The 24912-nt window shown below is 36.0% G+C and overlaps 1 protein-coding gene across 3 annotated transcripts in view; it reads right to left on the bottom strand.

Annotated features, from left to right (window-relative positions):
- The window catches only part of SLAIN2 (SLAIN motif family member 2), a 74851-nt gene that overhangs the window by 25172 nt on the left and 24767 nt on the right, over positions 1–24912 (bottom strand). For 2 of the 3 annotated variants that reach the window (XM_018049430.1, XM_018049431.1), the window contains exons 2-7: positions 18714–18862; positions 13966–14130; positions 10537–10698; positions 7343–7702; positions 6818–6955; positions 157–234 (exon numbers count right to left, since the gene is read on the bottom strand). In XM_018049430.1, the coding sequence (XP_017904919.1) occupies positions 157–234; positions 6818–6955; positions 7343–7702; positions 10537–10698; positions 13966–14130; positions 18714–18862 (1052 nt within the window). The remainder of the gene's footprint in view (positions 1–156; positions 235–6817; positions 6956–7342; positions 7703–10536; positions 10699–13965; positions 14131–18713; positions 18863–24912) is intronic. The other variant, XM_005681595.3, reaches the window with a different exon arrangement.

The following is a 24912-nucleotide window of genomic DNA, read 5'->3' as shown; positions in this document are numbered from 1 at the left end:
AACAGAGAATGAATCCACATTATTTTATTATTAAAAAAAAAAAAAAGACTAAAACGTGCCCTACAGACATCACTGACTCAGTATGCCAAAAGGTGAAAGATTTAACTAACTTGATCGTTTGCTGAAATTTAAAACTTAGTAAGAGGCTGTAGTTACCTCTTTTTGTAGATGAAGTTTGAAGCAACTGTTTGGCTTTGAGGGAAGTACGAGGCAAATTTTTCAGCCTTTGCGAAGCTGTTGAAAAATAAGGAACTGTAATATTTGCCTGGAAGGACAAGATAAAGGCTATAGCTTCTGTAAACTTGAATATTTTAATATAAACTTGAAAATTTATCAAGAAACAGATAGGCAAGAATACCTCAGAAACCTAAAATCAGAGGAATCAAAGTGATGCTTAGTGCATTAAGTTAGAAAAGAAAGGGAATGGAAATCTTAGTGCAAAGTGCAGACTTTAAGAAACTGTTTCTTATAGATGAGAAAATCTATAACATGTAAACTGATCAAAATATCAGAGAAAACAAAACCACCAGCAAACATGCTACAGGATGCAAAGAATACAAAGCTAATAAGTAAAAGTGATGAACACAAGCACACAGTACGGAAAAAAATAAATAAATGTAGTACTTGTTCAGTGCAAAAAAGCAGACTCTGGCAAAGCAGTTATTGTTAGATGAACGGTCCTAAGGTGCAAGAGTAATCCTCATACTCAAAAAGGAGAAGAAAACTCAGAACCAGGCAGGTCCTCAAGGGAGTCCACAATCTAGTTGCTTTAAGTATGTTCAACAACATCTTGGTGTAGAATTCACCTAGCTGCATTTTAGACCTGGTTATCTGGACTAAGTGCTCATGCATATGGATGGTCAGGGGTAGGGAAGTGTGTGTGTATGCGTTGGAGTTGAGGGATTTGGAGGAATCAGAGCATCTGTTTTTTAAGTGTTCAAGGAGGAGTTCTAAGCTTTCTTCACAACTCCTCATCTATTAACTGCAATAAAACTCTCAAAACTAGCAACTAAGCAGCAGTTCAGAGACATCCAGAGTTAAAACTCACTATGGCTCCAATGAATGGGTGAGTCCCACAGCCACCAGGGCAGTCACCTATGTCAGTGGTTCTAAAACATCATTCTGTGATGTGAAAATCAGACTTCATACACCTCTAGGCCCCCCAAAAGAGACCTCAAGCCATAAATCTGGCCAGCATTCAGTCATTTGTGGATAAATGTATTACTTGATACATCACCAAAAAGAATTAAGGAGAATTTTTCTTTATCTCTATTACTTAATCCAATCAATGGTGATAGGATTTTCACTAATAGGAAACATTTTTAAAAAGTAACAAACCCATTTGATTTCAATTTCTACCAATACTTATTACAACACACTACTGCAACTCAATGTTGTATGCCAGTTTAAGTTAAATATATTGCCAGGCAGACTAGCAAAAAATTCCCCAAACTTAAAAAAAAGTATCAATTTCATAATGCATTACCTCATATCTATCCCACAGAAATATCAGGCACCATCATCATTAAATAGTCTTCATTTATATATTTATTCACACATGCTTTCTACCATTCATATTCTCATTCATTCCCTCACCCATTCATTCCTACTTTCTTTCTAATAATTGTGTACTTTATTCCAGGTACTGTTTTAGAAATAATGAATACATAGCTGGGCAGACAAAGTTCCTGCTTCCATGGAACTAAGAGTTTAGGGAAGGGGAAACAGACAAGAAACAAAGAGTAAAATCCATGGCCTGCCAGATGGTGACAGCTGCTAAGGAGAAAATTAAGTAGGAAAGGGGGACAAGAAGTAGGAGACATAAGCTGCAATTATAAATAGGGTGACTAAGAAATATTTCTCCTGAGATGACATTTGCCCAAAGATCTGAAGGAAGAGTGGAAGTGACCCATACAGATGTTGGGGGAATGCATTCTAGACAGAAGGAAAAGCAGTAGTAAGGACCTGAGCTAGGAGTGTGCCGGATACACATGAAGAACAGAAGCAGGCCACAGTGTTTGTAGTGGAGCAAATGAGGGCAAAGGGTAACCAACTGCGCATAATGCTGGTAATCCACAATATCTATTAACCACCAAGATTTCTTAAATGAGGGTTTAAATATAAAATATCCTCTATAACCAATTGTTCTGGAAAGATCTTATTTAAATTCACAGCTATAATAACTCTAATGGACTTTATTTATCCCTCAAGTTTCATGGGTGATGTCACGAGAACAGCATCTACAGACAAGTGATGACTGTCCAATGGAAATGCAAAGAATCAAACTGTAAATAGGTTCAGGCAAGTATACTCTCAATTTGCCTGATACAGAGAATAAAATGAATGATTTTCATGATACCACAAAGAAACATAATGTTACACAAATAAGAACAAAAACTAAATTTTAATCTGAATTATCAATCTTAATTTGATCCATTTTCCAATGGCAAAATCACTTTTATTTCTTTATTTTGACCATGTGGCTTGTGGGATCCTAGTTTCCCTCTAGGGATCCAACTCATGCCTGCTGCAGTGGAAACACAAAGTCCCAACTACTGACTGCCAAGAAGTTCCCAAAATCACTTTTTAAATGACAAAGTATACTAAACTGAAGTCTCCAAATCCTTCTGGAACTTTAATCCACTCTTCACATTGCTATCAGATTCAATTTCTTAAGAAGGAACCCTGATTAAAAGCCTATGATAGCTTGTTAAGATGAAATCTAAACTCATTTTATTTACCTACTTATTTTTTGGCTGCATCACACAGCTTGTGGGATCTTAGTTTCCTGACTAGAACCTGTGCCCTCAGCAATGAAAGTACAGAGGCTTAACCACTGGAGTGCCAGGAAATTCCAAATATGGTATTTTAAAATTCCCACAATCTATCCCCTACCTGCCATCTCTCATTCTTGTCACTGAACCGACTAACCATCCTGTGACCCACACTTTAGTCAAACAAAACCACTATAATCAGGGTGTCATTCTTATGATTTCATTCCTGGTCCCACTGTTGGGAAAACCTATACTTTCTTCCCTCATGTGACACCTTCCCCAGAGCTGGCTGAGATATCTTTCAGTATCTTCCCAGAAAACCTCTTTATACTGATGAGTGTAATACCTCTGTTTCCCCATCACTTCCTACTTTTGAAGGGCATGAGCTCTCTCTTTCATATTTATATTCCCAATGCTTGGAACGTAACATATACCCTATAAACATCTTAATTATTTACTGAATAATTAAGTAATAATAATAATCTCTGGATAAAATCTGGAGACTTCAATTAAATATTCAAGATCCTCCACAGCTGAGATCCAATTCAGTGGTTCTTAAACTTAACTATGCCCCAGAGTCAGCTGAGACACTTCTAAAAAATAGATTCTGGGTCCCCATTCCAGATGTATTCTATCAATGTTTCCAGAAGTAAAGGTCAGAAGAACTATACTTAATATCAATGTTTTTGTGATACCTGACTCAACATAATTATATTGGGGCTTCCCTGGTAGCTCAGACGGTAAAGCTTCTGCCCACAATGCGGGAGACCTGGGTTCGATCCCTGGGTCGGGAAGATCCCCTGGAGAAGGAAATGGCAACCCACTCCAGTATTCTTGCCTGGAAAATCCCATGGACTGAGGAGCCTGGTAGGCTACAGTCCATGGGGTCGCAAAGAGTCGGACACGACTGAGCGACTTATTTTACTTCAACTTCATGTTTCATAATTGTGTAAAATTCTAGTGTTTTGGTCACAAGTGAAATTTGGATGAGAATTCCTTCCCCATGGGCCAAAGTGCAGTCTGGCTACACATAAGCTGGCAACTGCCCTGAACACTCCCTCCTCAGTGTGAGGTCCTCAGTACAATACTGATCCTATACATCTCTCCTCTAGGAGTACCCTGTATCCTGTGCAAATATGTTCTTCCACTTAGTCACACGTAAGCAAGCAAATGATAAATGTTACACAGACTTAGTTTATTCTTTTGTGGTAATTCACAAAGTATTTATAGTTCAACCTCAAATCATGCTCCAACAGAGTCATCCAAGAATATTTTCCAATGCCTCCTTATTTGCAGTTAGGGTCAGCATGATGTAATCCAAACAGTAACTGGGAGAAAATTGGGAGACACAGAGGAGCTGAGAGTTAATCTGGCTTGGTTTTGCCAGTTTTCTAGTTACTTTGCACTGTACATATAATTTACATGGATCTCTGCTCCCTCTCTATAAAAATAAAAAAATGAGATGTTGTGAGGGTCAAATGAGATAATACATGTAAAAGTAAATATGTACTACTTTTTCAAAACCAGCTGACTGTCTTGGGTTTTTCTCCCTTCTCTTATTTCTGAACCAGTAATTCCTGTATTTTTCTGAAAATTAAGCCTTCTACTAAACCTGTTCTCTAGTGGTCTTAGAAAACAAAGAATACTAGTCTTTTGAAAAACTGTCCCTGACAAACATTCCTTCGACTGGAGAAACTGAAAAAATTACATGTATTCATGACCTTTGCAATGCTCTGGTTTTCTTAAACTTTTTAAGTTACTCACATTTTCCAAATATAAAAGTCAAGAATTGATAATAGCTATGAAAATGAAGTATATTAGAACTCTCATAATATTCATATTTGAATGCCAGCATCCACAATAATGCAGCCATAGCAAATAAGCATATAAAAATAGTGATTGCATAGTAACAAGGCAAAAGAAGTGGTCCCTTAGGTGGAAATAACAGCAATCTTGCAAAGTTAGGTTCATGCAGACCAGCAAGTAAGAACCAAAGCTTTACCACTTAAGAGCTGGAAAAATACTTAAAAGAAAACAAAATGCAGCAAATATATGAACTGGTTTGTATAAAATATTTAAAATGCTATTCATGTATAAAACTTGCCATTATAATATTTTTACATAATTACCATATTAGTCTTTTTATTTTGATATGTAATAGTACATCTAACACACACACTAATTAAAACACATATTATGTATCAAAGATATATGTAAAATTTTCAGAAGAATAGGTAACATTTTATTTTGCTTCATAATGTATTGACTTTAAACACAGAGCTTTAACTTTTTTTCTTTTTTGGCCGCACCATGTGGCTTGTGGGATCTTAGTTCCCTGACCAGGGACTGAACCCAGAGCCATGGCAGTGAAAGCGCCAGGTCCTAACCACTGGACTGCCAGGGAAGTCCAAGTTTTAAATATTTTCATCAAATGAACTTTATTAAATTTTAAACCTGCTAATATTCTGGATTTACTACTTTTCAAATACATCCTGTGAACAGTGTGACTCTATACTAAAATAAATGTTTCTGACATTTTCATCATAAACAAGTTTCACAACTACAAATATAAAAATAAACAAGTATATGCAATTTTTAAAAAAGGATGGTACCTTACTATTTCTCCTGCCTATACATTATTCAAGTACTGAAATATACTACTATGAAACTGCATACATATATTCATTCCATTTAAAAGTAAATTAGTGATTAGAATCTCACTATGTTTCTTTACCTATTTTTAATTATCAACTTCTGAGGGAAAACAGAAAATAATTCAACTATAGGGAAAAAATTCTAGGGAATGAGCAAGTGATAAGCTACATAGCCTTTCAAAGCTTCCAGTTCCTAGTTTGTAAAAATGTATTAGTAACTGAACCTACTTTATAGACTTGTTCAGAGGATTAAACAGAATTATGAATATAAGGTATAGCACAATGTGAGTTTTATAATATAAATAATATCATTTACAATTGGTAAATAAGGAAAACTTATCAATATTATCACAAAAGTCATTTTGGTTCAAACTGAACCAAAAGTTTTTTCTAGACTGTGAATTTTTGAGCCACCAAATAACAGCAGCTTAATATAAAGTACACCAAGTCAGCTAAACACAACAGAGCCAAGGAAGAATGCAAGGGGACTTACAAAAGAATTGAACGCTGTCAAAGTTGTTACTCAATACACAAGTTACAAATGGACAGTCAATAACTTTATGTTTGTATCACTTCTTCATCACAGCTTTGAGGAAATGAAGGAACACATCACAGTGACCACTTTAACCACAAAGAGTAAATATGTTACAAAGGAACTGAATAAATCAGACTACAACACTGATGTGAACTGTGGGATAGAAGGCATGCATACTGAGCATTTCAGAGATTGCAGAAATAACTCTGATAGTTGTTTAAAACTGGGTTTAGTACATGCTCATATCTGCCTTAGTTAATAAGCAATAGTTCTTGGAAAGTGTTCAATTCTTTTAAAATCACTCTGTAAAGTACAGAGTGCCCATCTACTCCCACATCACTTCTTGGCTCAGTCTGGCCACTTTGTCTTAGGCGTTCCTTCTGTGTGATTCTCTAATCCTTGTTTATGTTGCATATTTCTCCTTAAATCAACAGTTTCAGCTTTTCTTTCCATCAAGTTACTTGCAACCTTTTTTTAAAAAATAAAATTCTACCTTTGGTAAAGTATTTATTAAGAATTTAGCAAGCCTTCATTTGTATATTTATAGGAAGATTATTGCTTTTATTAATATTCTAGTAAGAAGGCTCCTTGGGTTTTAAATCGTCTATTTCAGGACGATTCCCCCTCCACCCTCCCAGATTCTGTCACTTTTAATGTTCAGTACTGCAGAACAGAAGTTTTTTAAAGAATATATATATTTATATATATTTAATTTATATATAATTTAATATAGCTATGATCATCTTATAGAACTAATAAGCATTACATTTTACTATAGTACAGCTATTCAGCACAAAATTAAACTCTGTAATTTTCATTTTTCTTTAAATAACTGATACATAAAAGGTACTTACTGGCTGAAGCCTGAGGTTGCATGCGAGGTATACCTCCATTTGGCACTTGAAAATTTGAGTCACTTCTGCTGCTTTTCACTGAGTCAACTTGTGTATTAGATGTTCGGGACAGGTTTGGAAGACTGCGTCTTAGTTTTTCTATGACAACAGAATTTTAATTATAAAAAAAACAAGTAAAAACATTTTTTAGGATGGAGAAAATTAAAATATTAATATTAATATTCAAAAATCATTCTTTAAGTGTTCTGGAGACTTTAGAAGAGCTAACAGGAAAAAACCATTCTTATAAAAAATAACTCAATACAGTTTCTATAAATGGGTAGAACCTTTAAAAAAAGGTAGAATCTTTAAAAAAGAACCATAAATTACTTAACTCAAAATCTAAACACTTCATGAGTATGGCAAACCAAAACTAACCTAAGTAAAAATTCTTGATCTACTTATCTAAAATACAAAACCTTGGTAAAAACGGTGTTACTGTATACCAAAATATGAAGGACAATTTTTTTCCATTCTTATGGTTACCTTCATTTTTAACATTGGTTGTCTGTAAATCTGTTGGATGGCCTTGAAGTGAAAGGCGAGGTTGCTGTAAGCGGCTAATCATAGGCTGTGGGGACACTCTACTGTACTCTATTCCCCGAGCAGGAGATCGAGAACGAGGTGAATTTCGGGGTGACTGCTTAGGTGAAGGTCGAGGTGAATTGCGTGGTGATGGTGAAAACCTGTTAACAGCAGGGTATACCGCATGATGCACATTGTCATCTTCGTCATCTAAACTCTGCGCGTCAAGCTCCTGATCACTAAAAGTACCCCGTCTCGTAGAATTGCAAGATGAACCAGAACTGCGCCGAGACGCTGTGGCTGCATATTCTTGCCGGAGACCTGACAATAATGAATGTGTTATTTCTTTGGTATTAAACATTTAAGGTTTAAAAGCACAAGATTATCATTGAGAAACACAAATAGCATATAACATGTAAAGGAAAATTCCCTTTTACTTGATTCACCTTAGACTTCCCCACACATAAGGATGCATATACTACATATAAAAAGCTATTTTTAAATTACATGAAATTCATAAACTTTTACCCAATTTCAACATTTCTTCTTGAATCCAAAATCTATATTAAAAAGAAAACCATAAATTTAAAAATACTTCTATTTCAAAAGACGGAGTCCAAATTTGAGATTAACATTAAAGGAATATTGAAGGAAAACAATTACCTGTCCAACCAGGGTAAAGAATACATCAGTGAGTAAATAAACATCCTGGATACTAAACCTTTGGGTTAATCTTACTCAGAAGATGATGAAGGAAACTTCTAACCCACTCTTAGGAATTCAATACTTGGGTACAAATGTATTTTCAATTGCTTCAGAAGCTAACGGACTTCAATAAAATAAGCTTATATTCTAAACCATCAAGTAAGAATTTTCAAAGGAGTCCCTTTTTTTTGGTTTTTTTCCAGAAACACCCAAGCAACCTAAGAGGCCCTTCAAATTGTATAAAAACTTCTGGAGTAAAAACAAATGTGAAACATATTCAATGAGAAAAAAATTACAATTGAAAAAGAGTGTCAAATTCAGACAGTATTTTAAGGCAATCCTGCTAACTATTGGCAGTTTAGTCCAGAAGATCTGTCTGTTCTTGAGTAGTATTCAAACTTTCTAAGTTATATAGTCATACACAGAAAGTGTTATCAACATGGTTCCCCAAAGAAGTGAAAGAGAATCATATCAGGGTACCTATAACACTATGGTTTCCTAGGGCCCACCTAGCCCTTTGGTCAGGTTTGGAGACCATTGTAGTAACTGACAAATTACTTGGCGTCACCTAGCAAAAGACAACAGACCCATGAAAAGAGTATTGTTTTAGAAAAGAAAATCCCAATCCTGATGCAAGTTCTCCATTAACAAGTGGGTCTTAGGGAGATCACAACCACTATGGGCATTGTGCTTTTCTCATCTTAAAAATGAGGGAGCTGAACCAAGCAAAAGCCCACGTCTGTTACTTTACAATTTTGTTAGCAAGAAACTGGAGAAACAATGTTGCAAAAAGGAAAATCATTCTCTTAAAAAGAAAATGATGGGGTTTTCAAAGAGGTATCACTCACATTTTCAGTATCACTTTCTTTTTTTAATTCACCAGAAAAAGAAATATTTATGCATGTGAATAGCTTAGAAAGGATTTTTAAAGAAAGGCTAAAATTTCTATTATGTGTTACCAACATACAATATGAAAACTATAGCAAATATGTGATTGAATTTCTAACAAAATATTGCAGTCTAAAAAGTCAGGGTTCAAAGAAGAAATGAATAACTTTCGTCTAAGTGACACGCAGCATTCTTTATTCTTTCTTCACACCTGTGACAATAACCCCTCATTAGCTGACAATACCATACTTGGAGTGAGCAGTTATGTCTACAAAGTTACAGAAGAAAAGGGTAACATGTTATTGGTTTCTAGGGCTAAAGACAGATAAGCACCAAACCTTTCTATCTTTCTAAAGGAAGATGTGTAAAAATGGGATAAGAATTAGCAGAGTAAGAAACCAACATTCTGCAGTTTCTTAATGTTACAGCTTGATAAAACTTACATAAAAGAAAGGACAAACAAAATTGCTCAACTAAATTATAGCACTGCTCCATTACCTCAGCCAACTGTCAAGACTGAAACCTGTGCTTTAAGGATCTTTTCACTGCAAAGCTTAAAGAGATCACTTTAGAGAGATTGCTTCCTTCAGTTAAGCCCATACAATAAAACGTACAGGCAAGAATAATACTATCATCATCTTATATTCAGATGAGAGTCAAGTCATTGATGAACCCTTAAAATAATAAAAATTTTGTGCACATGTATATTTTGGGGACAACACTTCTATCAGATTCTCAAAGGTACCTGTTACCCAAAAAGTTGCAAGGACCACTGTGCAAAGCAGTATCACATGCTTCATTTAATGTCACAATTTCAAGTTTCACAATTTCATAAAGGTCTCTCTCTCTCTTTATTTAATCATAATACACCATACACTGTAAGAAAGATGATATACTTGCCTCCAAGGAGAAAAAATCGATTTTGTGGGTGTGAAAAAAATCTTAAGAGATAACAGTTTGTGGTTCTTAGAGTACACACAAAGAGATATAGAATATATCAGTGGTATTAAAATTTATTGGGAGTGGAGGTGAGTAAAAAGGAAAAGAAAAATCTAAATAGGCTCCTTAGGGGACAGGTAATAATGAAGGAACAGCTGAGAAATGCTAATCTACACTAAGGAAACAGAGAACAGAGTACAACTATACTAGTGAATTGGAGAAGGAAATGGCAACCCACTCCTGTACTCTTGCCTGGAGAATCCCATGGACAGAGGAGCCTGGTGGGCTACAGTCTACAGAGTCGCAAAGAGTCGGACAGGACTGAGCAACTTCACTCACTCATACTAGTGAATTACAGTACAGAGTAACACGCAGGGTATGATTTCCAGTCACAGCAGAGCAAAGCCTGCTTTTCTTCAGTACTCACACAGCAAAGCTCAGCATACAGTGGACTCTAAAAACAAGTATATGAACAAACCAGTCCACATGCTGAAAAAGCCTCTGAAATTTCAACATTTCTATTCTTATTAAACTACTATTCCACAACACTGTAAGACATTTAATAAGGGCAACAAAATTATACCATAATGAAAGACCTAAGCTTTAACCATTAAAATACTTACTTTCTTCCTGCATCCGAGCTAGAATTTGCACATCAGTTACATCATTTAGCTTATAATTGGATCCAATTGAATCTTCATCTAATTCTGAAGCACTTAATTCACTGTCTATAGAGGACTGAGGACTGAGTGGAGGATTTCTGTCTGATGAACCTTTCAAATTACCTTAAAAAAGAAAATGATTCAAACTTTGGTGAACAAAAATTGAATAAACATCTGTTGCAATTAACTTTATATTATATCTTTGGGTTGATTCAGTTTATTGCTATTCTGTCTTTTCTGTTTATAAAATTCCCAGATGTTAAAATTAAAAACTGACCTGATTAAGAATAAAGACAGCTATAGAGACTCCTTCATATACAATGACAAATACAAAACTCATTTTCTTATAGCTATAATTTATCCATATTCTTATGAAAAATTAAGTTTTCAAAACAGTACTGGGAAAGTAGTTAATGTTCACATAATACACGCTAGAGGATTCCAACTTTTACCAGGTAGCCAATGAAACTGCTCTATAAATAGATGAATTATGTCATGCTTTCCCCTCCTATTCAGTCATTAGCAAGCACCATCATCTTTTCCCTTGAATAAAACCACCTACTTTTCCTAAACAAGAAAACTATAATTTGAGGAAAATCAGGACTCTTTAGAGATTTAGAACCAAACCAAAGAAAGAACACTAAGCTCGTTTCTCCTGCGTTACGCCATGTTTACAAAATTCCTGTGTCAAACTAGTAATGGGGATCCAAGGAGTTCTCTGATGTTTAGTAGTGAAGCACAAAGACAGGATGAAGGAAATGACTGGATTAAAAACACATTTTATCACTATAAACCAAAGGAGGATGGAAGACAGCTCAAAGGAATAAAGGCTATACATATCCAAAAGAGTCTTATTAGGTTGGTGAAAAAGTAATTGCAGTTTTGGACCGTGAATTTTAAATCATAACTAGGCTCAAACACATCTTTATTAATCAAAATAGGAACGATTACAATCAACACAGTTTTGCCAACAAGAAATAAGTTTGTTTATCCCTGTAGCATAAAAATCTGTGCTTTTGGGTTTTATGAACTCTTAGAAAGCATTTTCTGCCTCCTGCTGGTTGTGAAAGCATTTCCCCTACAAAAAGCTGTTGAGATGCTTGAAGAAGTGGTAGTCAGTTAGCAAGAGGTCAGGTGAATACAGTGGATGAGGTAAAACTTTGTAGCCCAGTTCATTCAATTTTTGAAGTGTTGCTTGTACAACATGTGGTTGGGTGTTGTCATGGAGAAGAACTGGACCCATTCTGTTGACCACTGGCTGCAGGCGTTGCAGTTTTCAGTGCATCTCATCAATTTGCTGAGCATACTTCTCAGGTGTAATGGTTCTGCCAGGATTCAAAAAGCTGTAGTGGATCAGACGAGCAGCAGACCACCAAACAGTGACCAGACCTTTCCTGGTGCCAGTCTGGCTTTGTGAAGAGCTTTGAAAGTCCAAATACAAGCTGGTCGCTGCCAGCTGTCATATAAAATCCACTTGTCGTTGCACGTCACAGTCTGATCAAGAAATGGTTCATTGTTGTTACATAGAATAAGAGAAGACAACACTTCAAAAGGATGATTTTTTTGATTTGTGGTCAGCTCATGAGTCACCCACTTATCATGCTTTTTCACCTTTCAATTTGCTTTGAAGGTCAAATGACCATAGAATGGTCAACGTTGAGTTCTTTGGCAACTTCTCATGTAGTTGTATGGAGAAGGCAATGGCACCCCACTCCAGTACTCGTGCCTGGAAAATCCCATGGACAGAGGAACTTGGTAGGCTGCAGTCCATGGGGTCTCTGAGGGTCAGACACGACTGAGCGACTTCACTTTCACTTTTCACTTTCATGCATTGGAGAAGGAAATGGCAACCCACTCCAGTGTTCTTGCCTGGAGAATCCCAGGGACGGCGGAGCCTGGTGGGCTGCCGTCTATGGGGTTGCACAGAATCGGACACGACTGAAGAGACTTAGCAGCAGCAGCATGTAGTTGTAAAGAGGATCAGCTTCAGTGACCCTCTCAATTGGTCACTGTCAACTTCGGATGGCTGGCCACTCCGCCCCTCATCTTCAAGGCTCTCATCTCTTTTGCAAAATTTCTCGAATCACCACTGCCCTGTATGTTTGTTAGCAATTCCTGGGCCAAATGCATTGTTGATGTTACAAGTTGTCTCTGCTGCCTTACAACCCCTTTTGAACTTGAATAAGAAAACTGATTGAATTTTCTATTTGTCAATCATCATTTCCATAGTTTAAATATAAAATACACAGCAAGTAATAAGTCATTAGCAAAAAAAAAAATAAAATGAGAAAGGTGCATTAAAATGATGTACAACATAACCACATTCATTAAGAATCTATTCCAATACCAAACAGCAAAGTTCAACAATACAAACTGCAATTACTTTTGCACCAACCTAATAACTTCTTTCTAAGGAAATGCTTTCATCTGATCAACTTCCAATGAAGAACTGAAAAATCCCAACACTGTTACTAATATTTCTAATACAGATGTATTAGAAATTCTTGTTTTCTGAATTTTTCACTGCAAGAGTCAGCTCTAACATGAATGGCATGTAAAAAGAGCAAGAAGAATACAAAACATAGTTAATATTTATATTATCAAAAAGAGTATAGTGCACATACTAGGAAATGTACTACAAGGTCAGTCTCAAATAGTATCTGAATAAAAATTTTTAGTATTTTTTAAAAATATTAAACAAATGGATCAAACTTTTTAGTACAACAGTCATGGGTGAAATAAGTAGCAACTAACAACCTATGTACAGAGCAAAGAGCAGGATCAGTAAGTGATGAAACTGGCAAGTACACAGGTCAAAAGTTTGAGGTGATTAATACTTTTTAAGGGAGCTATAATAATTAATCATAACAACAGCAGTAATAAGTAACTGAAATCTAAAGAACAGTAAGCTATACAACAACAGTCTCAGTCATAGAACCACGCAGAACATTCTTTCCTCAATTATAGCAATCTATCCCTCTCCTATACCCTTCATGGCTCTAAACACCCCCTTGGCACATTCATACACAGTCTAATACTATTATTAAAGTACAATATCAAAGCTCATTAAAACTCCTATTTAACTGTAGCTTTTACAACTCAAGCAAGCATTTGTTAAGAGAATCAAACTTATGACCCTATTTAATCAAGCCACATTAAAAAAATTTTACATATATGCTAAAGAAAACTGGATGTATCCTGGCTTATCTGTATCCCTGGTGCCCAGTACAGCACCACCTGGTGCTAAGTAGCTCCTTGACAATATCTTCTCAAATCTGTTGGAGGTTTCATAAATAAAAGAACTTGAGCTACTGATGAATAAATTATTTTCTGAGGCAGGGCAATAAGTTAAAAACTATTTCTCAATTACTTCAATTCATTTCTCCTTACCTGAATTTCCAGGAAGTATTAGCTGTTTGACAATAGGAGGTCGCACTGGGGTTGAGGACGGAGAATTGAAACCACTACTGTATGGGCTACTGGCATTTGGACTGTAAGGACTTGTATAACTGACGGAGTTGAAAGGATTATTATACAAATTCTGCCTCTTGAGAGCTGCATTAATGACAAGAGAAAAAATCAAACTGAACAAAAGGCTAGTAACATTTCAAAAAATTTCCTGTTAGGCAATTCAGTAATTCATTATCTCAATTTAAATACAGAAACATTTCTACGGGGGGTTGTATATCACATTAATAATCCCAACAAAATATCTCCACTATCTTAAATTTGGTTATGCAAATAAAACAGGAGCCACATCAAACAAAAATATTTTAAGATATTACAGAAAAACCCATACGAACTTTATGGCTAACCCAATAATACCACAGGAAGAATATCTCGTCAATAAATTATTAACTACTATATTAAGTTACTTCTGTCTTGTTAGGAAGTTTATTCCCACTGTTGAATAGCCTTTAAAAATAAAATGAATATAAAAGCAATTTTTGTCTTCTCATTTTTTGAATACATATTGCTAGTAACAACAAAAAACTATGAAATAATGAGGTCTGGATTCCTTAGTTTGGATTTTAGAAGAAATAAAACAATATTGACTATTTAGTGAAAGTGAAGTTGCTCAGTTGTTTGACTCTTTTCGACCCCATGGACTCTAGCCTACCAGGCTCCTCTGTCCATGGGATTTTCCAGGCAAGAATATTGGAGTGGGTTGCCATTTCCTTCTCCAGGAGATCTTCCTGACCCAAAGACTGAACCCAGGCCTCCCACATTGCAGGCAGAAGCTTTAGCTTTACCGTCTGAGGCACCAAGGAAGTCCATTGACTATTTAGGCCGTATTCAAGTCAAACATGCAAGAATTCTTAAAAAAAAAAAAAAAAAAAGTTCCCCCCACTCCTATATTCTGGGCCAAAGAGAATACCCTGCTAGAAAAAGGTAAAACATCTGTGCTATGTGTATAAAATATAAAAGTAGTATGAAAGATCTCAAGTGCAATTATATGGAAGAAAAATTAAAACTTAAAATATTTTGGGGGGCACTTTCCTTGTGGTCCCGTGATTAAGAAGCCACCTCGCAATGCAGAGTACTCAGGTTTGATCCCTGGTCTGGGAAGATTTCACATGCTGTGGAGCAACTAAGCCCACACGCCGCAACTACTGAGCCCACATACAACAACTGGAGAATCTGTGTGCCGCAACCAAAGATCCCACATGATTCAAGAAGGATCCCGTGTGCTGCAACTGAGACCCAACGCAGCCAGCTAAATAAATACATATATAAAAGTATTTTTTTCTTTCCTCCACTCTATTCTAAAATCTACCATTTATTCATGTTTATGACCATTACCGAAGTATGACATAGAATACATACACAGATGTGACATGGTACTTTTTCTCAACAGGCCTATCTCCAAGTAGTGCAGGGAGAAAAAACAATGATTTCAAGGTAAAATGAAATGAGTAGTATCAAAAAAGTGCAAAGAGGCTAATGGAAATGAGGACATGGGAGTAATTCATTACAACCAACAGAAAATAGGTAAGGCTTTTTGGAAGAAGAGGCAGTGGAGCAATCTTAAATGGATGAGTAGTAATTTGATAGGACACTAGTACTGAGCAAAATATATGGTTTCATCTGTGTTTATAACAAACTAAAGCTGTGTCGTGAAAATGCATACTGTGCTTAGGGAATAACAGTGAGTAATCTAGAAAGGTAAAGTACACGGTGAGGGACAAAACAAGAAAAACCAGCTGGGGCCAGGTCACAGGAGGCCTGGAATGCCATGCTTAGGAGTTTGAAATGTGTCCAGTAGCAATTATAACACCATTAGGGACTTTGGGCAAGTGTACTGTGATCTAATCAGCAGAGGAAAAATAAATGGTCAAAATCCTAATGTTAAATGGATTAGACTGAACTCTAATAAAGGTGACCAAAAAAGGGAAGAAAGGGATAATTAAAAACCAGAAAGGATTACTAAAGGAAAAAAAAAAAAAAAAGATGGTTCTGAAGTTTCTGGTTTGCTTACAGGCAGAGCACTGGTTTTGAGAGGAGGCAAACATGTTTTCTGTTAAGTTGGATAGTACAGTAAGCTGGTCAGTAGTATAGTTTTACACATATTCACCATGAGACAAGACATCATTAAACATACTGAGTATGAAGTACATAGCCTGATCTCAATACATCAACCAGCAGAAATAGGGGTGTTCGTTCCTTCCTCTCCACTCTGATTTCCTTTGAAGCATATTCTCTATTTGGTTATTTATTTAATTACCATCACTGCAAATTCTCAACTTAAATTTTAACTTTCTTTTTCTTGAGAAATTTCAATCGTACTCACAACATTAGTTATATTACCCAAATCCCCATTACTTATATCTCTAAGCCTACGTTTTCATGGGCTTCAGTCTCATATACACTGCCCACTTAATGTCTCCCCTGAAGGTATGGCAAATGTACCCCAAAACCAACTCATTCTTTTCTCATTTTCATTCTCAAAACTAATTCATGCCCAAATCCAAACTCATTCTTTCTGAGCTAAAACAAATTTTAGCTGCTGTCCTTATCTCAGAACGGTAAAAACATTCACCCTATCACACTAGCTGGAAACACAGAAATCAAGGCCGATACTTTCTTCTCCCCCATTTCCTCATATTTGGCGTATTCCTTTTTCCTTTCACACCTTTTCATCTCGACTATGACCCCTTCCCCCAACGCACACTGCTCAGCTATCATCATCAACCCTCCTCAAAACCATCCTATGTTCACTTTTGGCCTTCTCCACTCTAATATAGTCTGGGATGACAAAATGTTCTAGAGACAGAGGCGACGGCACTGTGAATGTACTTAATGCCACTGAACTGTACAATTAATAATAGTTAAAGTGGGGAATTTTATGTTAAATAAGTCTTAACACACACACACACAAAAAAAAGATGGGCAGAGAACAGAGAAGGGAGAACCTTAAAGACTGAAAAGAAAATTAGGGAGTGTTTAAGACAGGGTAAAAAAGATAATGCATTATCATTAAAAAATAAATAAACAAGAAAAGAATGCCTTAGGAACACATGGTAGTCCACTCAAGAGAAGCTGAGTGTGAAGGAGCAGAAACTGTTGTTCTGGAATACAACAGCTAAGTTTCTAGGAAGATGTGCCTTATCAAAAAATACATCAAAAAAAAATCTTCCCTCCAACCTGGGAAAAGAGAGGTTTACGACTATAAGCTTCAAACTTGAAACAGCCAAATTACTTTTCCTTTAAATATATACAGTTATAGCTACTGCTCTGTGCACACAGCTGTAATATCTAAGCATTGTTATGTAGAGCCAGTACTTGATTACACCTAGTTTCAGTTCAAGAGTAACATCTTCTCTTACATGCTCCTACTATCTTTAATAATTTTGTCATAATAAAGCAAAGAGCTAGTCACTCCAATTGCTACTTCTGAAGTGTAACCACTTCGGTGTTCTCCACTATGTCTATCCCATACATTATTTTCTTATAATAACCATTGCTCACTACAGACAAACTACACTTTACTATATGCCAGTTTAACTGTGTACATTCCCCATGCCTCCCCTGACCACTTGCAGCTTACACCCTGAAAAAAAGAGCATGTACTTCAACAATAAAGCCAAAAAAAGTACTCTTAAGGACATAGCTGCCAAGCAAACAAAAAGTGAAAAACAAAAACCTATTCCAAATTAGTAATCATGCATCAATCTTTTACTACATGAGTTTTCCTGAAAACTATTACTTTTTTTGGTCCTCTGTTTTTGTTTTTTTGGCCATGCCATGTGAATTGCAGGATCTCAGTTTCCTGAATGGGAACTGAGCCCAGGCACCAGCAGCGAAAGCACTGAGGATTGACCACTAGACATCCAGGGAATTCCTGGAAACTGATATTCTTAACAGAATGACAGTAATTCCAAGAGAGAGTCAATAATATTTTTCCTATATTTCCAACACACCAGTATGCTACATTAAATGCCATAAATAGTGACACATATATTTTATTAGCTTTGTGAATGCTATTAAACAACAGGGCATAAAAGCAATTTAAAACCTAAAATGCCAAATAAAAAAACAAAGCAAACAAAAAGACAATAGGCATGAATGCATTTACTAATCACTACCATGAGCCAGAAAAACATGCAAGGCTCTTTCATAAACATTATCATTTAATCCTTAAATAACACTTATAAGGTTTCATCATCCTTATAAGAAAACTGAGCTCAACGGAGTTAACTCGCAGAGTCACAAGCAACCAAGTGACAGAGTGAGAAGGAGGTCTCTAAGGTTCTCCCTCTGATTCTTTCTATCACATTAGAATTTCCCTGAGGCTGGTGAGATGATATCAGATGATACCAGACAAAACATTTTTTAAAATAACCATTTGTTTTAGCTTACATTAGAAAAAAAAACTTGTCATAAAATCCATTATTTCACAGATATTTTTTAGCATGAAGCTAAATAAATAGAGATTTTTTTTAAAAAGAACTTATTAAGTAAATAACAGAACAGGGTTACGTGCATATGGCAAAACCTCACAACAGCATGCACAATGTGATCTGAAAAACACCACCAAGCAAGGAACTGCCTTCCTAAAAATATACCATTCAACATTTATCTGTTTTTTGATTAAAGAAAGCAAAGGGGTGAATTTACAAGAAAAATTACAGACATACCTGACATAGTTTGATCAAGTTTGTGGATAAGAGACTTTTTAGCACATTCAACATCAGGACTTGGGTAATCCAAAACTTGCCTGCACCAAACTAAAGGACTAACCGATTTCTGCATTGGTGTAAGTTTTTTCTTTGGTGATGAATATAGCCTAGGAGAAAACAAAAAACAAAAAAGACTAATGTTAGTTACTAAACACAAGGTTATAAAATAAGGGATCTTTTGAACAGATTTAAATTGGGGGATGAGAAGTAAAAAATGATGGAGTATTTTTAAATCACCCACATCTACTTTCTACACAGGAAGAAAATATTATAACCATCAAATCTCAACTATTAAGTGAACTCAAAGGAGGCCAACTGTCCAGTCCTAAAGTGTGTCTTATTTTTCTTTTACTCTCATTCAAAAACTATGAGGAAACATGTTTTTACATTAGTTTATTCTGTTCTCGTAGTTCTTAACTCCCTAACATAACCATATCATTAGGTCTTGTCTAGAAGGCAGATAAATACCTTCCTTGCTTTCCAATTCCCAGTTCCCTTCCTACCACAAACCTCACGAAAATTTATCATTAGCAATTCATTCCTTTTACTTAAGCAGCAGCCCTCTGTAGCCCTCTTTTCAAATGATGGTACATTAGAAAAAAGCAATAATGAAAAAAATCCTTAATAACAATATGATCCAATTTACTACATTACTTCAGTTTCAGTAAAGCAGAAAGAAGACATATTTTATAAGTTCCTGGAGAAGGTATATAAAAACAAAAAGGTTCGAGAAGACAGGAGACTTTAATTTCCTAAGTAAGTAAGTAAGTGTTAGTCGTTCAGTCGTGCCCAACTCTTTGGGACCCCATGGACTACGGCCCACCAGGCTCCTCTGTCCATGAGATTTTCCAGGCAAGGATACTGGACTGGGTTGCCATTTCCTTCTCCAGGGGATCTTCCCGACCCAGGGATTGAACCCAGGTCTCCTGCACTGCAGGCAGATTCTTTACCGACTGAGCTACAAGGGAAGCCTACTTGATTGGTTTTTCCTCGAATGAGTTCAGATCATATCAACTGATGTTCATTTCAAATGTGACTCTACAGGAAAAATGTGAAGTTAACTGGACTCTAACCAGAGTGGTTTCCAAATTAAGACACTTTAGGTGAAATTTATGATGTAAACAAAATTATTATATTTCCAATGGATGTGATGTAAAATCAGCTCCTTTCTTGGGTCCTACTGACACATGGAGGATGGGGAAAGGGAGACAAAGGGCCCCATCTCCCACAGCTTCCTTGTCTTGTTGATGCTGGATAGAGGTGAAAGTTCAGCTCTCTCGCTGGGCCTCTATGACTTAATTTTAACAGAAACAGGGTAATGAAGTAATACTTTTCAAGTTTTATTGACAAGTGAAAACTTGATAATCTCAACCTACTGTAAATTATATTAGCCATCAATAAATTGGCTGTGTCCATCAGAACGCAGTCCTCCTTGATTAAACTATGTATTATTATTTTTTCAATTTTTATTTTTACTTTATTTTGCTTTACAATACTGTATTGGTTTTGCCATACATTGACATGAACCAGCCACGGGTGTACATGAGTTCCCAATCCTGAACCCCCCCCGCCCACCTCCCACCCCATATCATCTCTCTGGATCAGCCCTGTGTAAACTATGTAAGAAATTCAAAAGTATCAGAGTGAAAAAAATGTTTTCAGTATGCAAACAGTTATTTTAAAGAAGTCTATGTATTTGTAAGAGATGAGCAAAGGAAATAATACGTATAATTACTGCAAGCACTTTTGTTTGGGGTTTTCTTTAAAATTTAGGGTTAGGGAAACACTTGGTTTTGCTAAAGAGGCATCCAGTTACATGCTACATACAATACAGCTTATATGTCCTCTGGCAGGTTTAAAAGTACTGTGAAATGTCAACCAAAGGTTCCCTGACTGAAAAAATAATTTGGTGCCAATATCATATTGGCCAAAATGTTTTATTTTTAGGAATCATTTTAGTGATGGGACACTGAAATAAGAGAACAGAGTGGCAGAAAATAGTTTGCACACACAAGGGTTACTGAATCAGTGTCCCCCTTTCCATCACTCGAGGAATAGACAGTTTGCTACATTACCTTTTATCTGTTACCAGAAGGCAAGAGCATTCTCTATTGCCACTAAGGGGATTAAATATAGGATCTGTAGGGAGAGAAGTAGTTTATACATGTAGCATCAGCAGGACTTGGTGACAGATTAATGATGAGGGTAGGAAATAAAAGAGATGGAGAAATCCAAAACTGTTCTACAGTTTTTAGCTTTTTGTGACTGAAAGTATTACAGTGCCACTAACAAAAACAGGAAAGCTACCATTCGTGTGGTACAGGGGAGATCATGTTTTAATAGATTCTGAATTATTGATGCTTTCTTCATTTAGTTTATAGTAGTTTCTATATTTTTAAGATGCTAAAAGTCCTTACAACTTTCTTAAAAAATACAACTTTTTCAAGATATAATTTACATACCACAAAATCAACTTGTGTAATCTCTGTACTATAGAACCCATTGTATAATTTGATAAATTTAGTATTTAGTTATTCCAACCACCATCACCATGTAATTTTAGAATTAATTTATATCACCCTAAAAAGAAACCCCTTTTCTGTTTCTACCTCAAGCCCCAGGCATTAACTAATGTGCTTTCAGCTCCATGTCCTTTTCTACACATTTCATATAAATGAAATCATTCAATGTTTTGTGTGTATGGCTTCCTTCATGTGAATCACCAAAGTCTGAAAGAAAGAGTGAGCACTGCTACCAACACTAAAAGAACTGTAAGGAATATCACGAACAACATTATGCCAACAAAGGAGGTATGACAGATAAATTTCTAGAAAGATACAAGTTATCAACTGGGACTCAAGAAAAAATTGAGACTCTGAAGAGATTATAAAAAGAAATTGAATTAGTAATGAGGAATCTCCCTGCAAAGAAAAGTCCAGGCCCGATGCCTTCACTTATTTATCAATACTAAGGAAAAATGCCAATCCTATACAAAATCTTTCAGAAAACATCTAATAGTGAAAGACTGAATGCTTCTCTGAAGACTGGGAACACAGTTAAGGATGTACAGTATTATCATCTCTATCCAGTGTGGTACTGGAGTAGCTAGCCAGTGCAATATGGCAAGAAAAAGAAATTCAAGGCATCCATATGGGAAAGAAAAAGTAAAACTGTCTTTATTCACAGACAATATGATCCTGTACATAAAAAATCCTTTGTAGAATCTACTGAAAGCAAACAAAATCAACTAGATTTAGCAAGGTCATAGGATATAAAATCAACAGCTCTCCCTCCACAAAAAAATTGTACTTCTATGTATCGAAGAATTCAAACATGAAATAAAAATTCCATTCACAACAGCATCAAAAAGAATACTTAGGAATAAATTTAACAAATGAACTGCAAGAGTTGTACACTGAAAACAATAAAACATTGCTGAGAGAAACTAAAGAAGCCCTAAATAAATGGGACAGATGCATCATCATGTTCACAGACTCAACATTAACACGTCAATTCTTCCAAACTGATCAACAGAATACAATCCCTAAAATATATCATCAGACATTTTTATAGAAATGGACAGCCTGATTCTAAAAGTTACATGAAAATGTAAAGATACAGAATGGCCAAAAGGATTCTGAAAAAGAAAAGTCCTTTTTTTAAAAAAAATTTCAAAATCTCTGATCTTGCTCCCTTCCAATTCATTCCATATACTGCAGGTGAACTGTTTTCTAAAATATGAATCTGACTATTAATACTACTCTACCAAAAATTCTATGCCAGTTTTTTAAAATATCTATCTGTAGGCTGCACTGGGTCTTTTTTGCTGTGCATGCACATTCTCTAGTTGCAGTGAATGGGAGTTTCTCTTTGTTGTGGTGCAAGGACTTCCTCTGTGGTGGTTTCTCTTACTTTGGAGCATGGGTTCTAGGAGCATGGACTTCAGCAGTTGTGGTTCATGGGCTCGGTTGCTCGGCAGCATGCGGGATCCCCCTGGACCAGGTATCAAGCCTGTGTCCCCTGCACTGGCAGGCAGATTCCTAACCCCTGGACCACCAGGGAAGGCACTATGCCAGTTTCCTTTTGCCTTACAGTCTTTTCCAAAACACAGCTCCCATGACCCTTGAGACACAGCAATGATCTAACTGTTGTAGTACTTTTTTTTTAAGCTACATTTCTCACCCTCCTCCATCACTCCAATCTAAATAACAGCCATATGGTACTAATTTCTAGTCTTGAAAGCCCAATAGTTTTGCTTCTAGGTCATCTGTATATGCTGTTCCCCTTGCTCAATTCCACTTTGGGCTTACTTTACCCTTCCCTTGTCCAACTTCAGCCAGCCCACTACTACTTTCTACTGAATCTCAGCTTAAATGTCACTTCTTAAAGGGAACCTTCCTTAAGTATCTTTCATAAGACTATATTAGGTGCCCCTCTATGTACTACATAGTGAAGAAAGGTGTTTTAACAAAGCATCTTTGCATCTACTTAGACATGGCCCACCAAAAAGAAAATTCCACCTCTAACCTTCTTTGAATTACAAGAAACTTACTTTATTCATTTTTATCCTGTCTGAAGTTTCTGAGTTGGTATTTCTAAGTTGAAGAGAGACCTGTAAAAAACTGTTAGCAGCAATAAAAACATTAAACATGGATAAACCTCAGAAATATTAAACTAAGTTAAAGAAGTCAGCCACAAAAGACCACAAACTGCACGACACCATTCATATGGAATGTCTAAAATAGGCAAAAGTATGAGATGGAAAGTAGATTAGAGGTTGCCTAGGGATAGGAGAGAGGGTGGGGAAAGAGAAATGGGTAATGACTGCTAATAGGTATAAGAATTCTTTGGGGAATACTGAAAATATTCTAATCCAAGATTATGGCCATGGTTGTACTATTCTGTAAACATACTGGAAATAATACTACAAACAGGTGAATTTTATGTAAATTCTATCTTAGTAAAGGTATTAAAAAATCTGTTAGAAATAATTGGCCTTTCAAGATACTGCATTTTCCCTTAGAGTAATCAATACAAAGGAATTAAACACCATTAAAAGTAATTTATGTATATTGCTAAAAGAGCTCTAATAAAGATAAAAGAATATGAATACTAACAATATAAATATTAAGAAACTGATCATTACAAATCATATTTTGACCCATACATCGCATATGCCTGTATACTATGACTTGTGATTTTTAAAAAAAATCTAAGAATATAACTATTTTGGAAGAGTAAAAATTTTAGTAATATATTTAAAAATATATATTATGGTCACTATACAAAAAATATCTACATGACCCAGATAACCATGAGGCTGTGATCACTCACCTAGAGCCAGACATCCTGGAATGCAAAGTCAAGTGGCTTGGAAGCATCACTACAAACAAAAAGAATGGAGGTGATGGAATTACACCTGAGCTATTTCAAATCCTAAAAGATGATGCTCTGAAAGTGCTGCACTCCATATGCCAACAAATCTGGAAAACTCAACAGTGGCCACAGGACTGGAAAAGGTCAGTTTTCATTCCAATCCCAATGAAGGCAATCCCAAAGAATGCACAAACTACCACACAGTTACACTCATCTCATACGCTAGTGAAGTAATGCTTGAAATTCTCTAAGTCAGGATTCACCAGTACATGAACCGTGAACTTCCAGATGGATTTAGAAAAGGCAGAGGAACCAGAGAAGAAAACGCCAACATCCACTGGATCATCAAAAAAAACAAAGAGTTCCAGAAAAACAGCTACTTCTGCTTTACTGACTATGCCAAAGCCTTTGACTGTGTGGATCACAATAAACTGTGGAAAATTCTTCAAGATATGGGAATACCAGACCACCTTACCTGCCTCCTCAGAAATCTGTATGCAGGTCAAGAAGCAACAGCTAGAAGTGGATGTGGAACAACAGACTGGTTCCAAATAGGAAAAGGAGTACGTCAAGGCTGTATATTGTTACTCTGCTTATTTAACTAATATGCATCATGAGAAATGCTGGGCAGAATAAAGCACAAGCTGGAATCAAGACTGCCGGGAGAAAAATTCAATAACCTCAGATATGCAGATGATACCACACTTATGGCAGAAAGCAAAGAGAACTAGAGCCTCTTGATGAAAGTGAAGGAGGAGAGTGAAAAAACTGGCTTAAAATT

This window comes from Capra hircus, chromosome 6 (assembly GCF_001704415.2).
Source record: "Capra hircus breed San Clemente chromosome 6, ASM170441v1, whole genome shotgun sequence".
Classification (NCBI taxonomy): domain Eukaryota; kingdom Metazoa; phylum Chordata; class Mammalia; order Artiodactyla; family Bovidae; genus Capra; species Capra hircus.
This window is presented reverse-complemented; position numbering and strand designations above follow the sequence as displayed.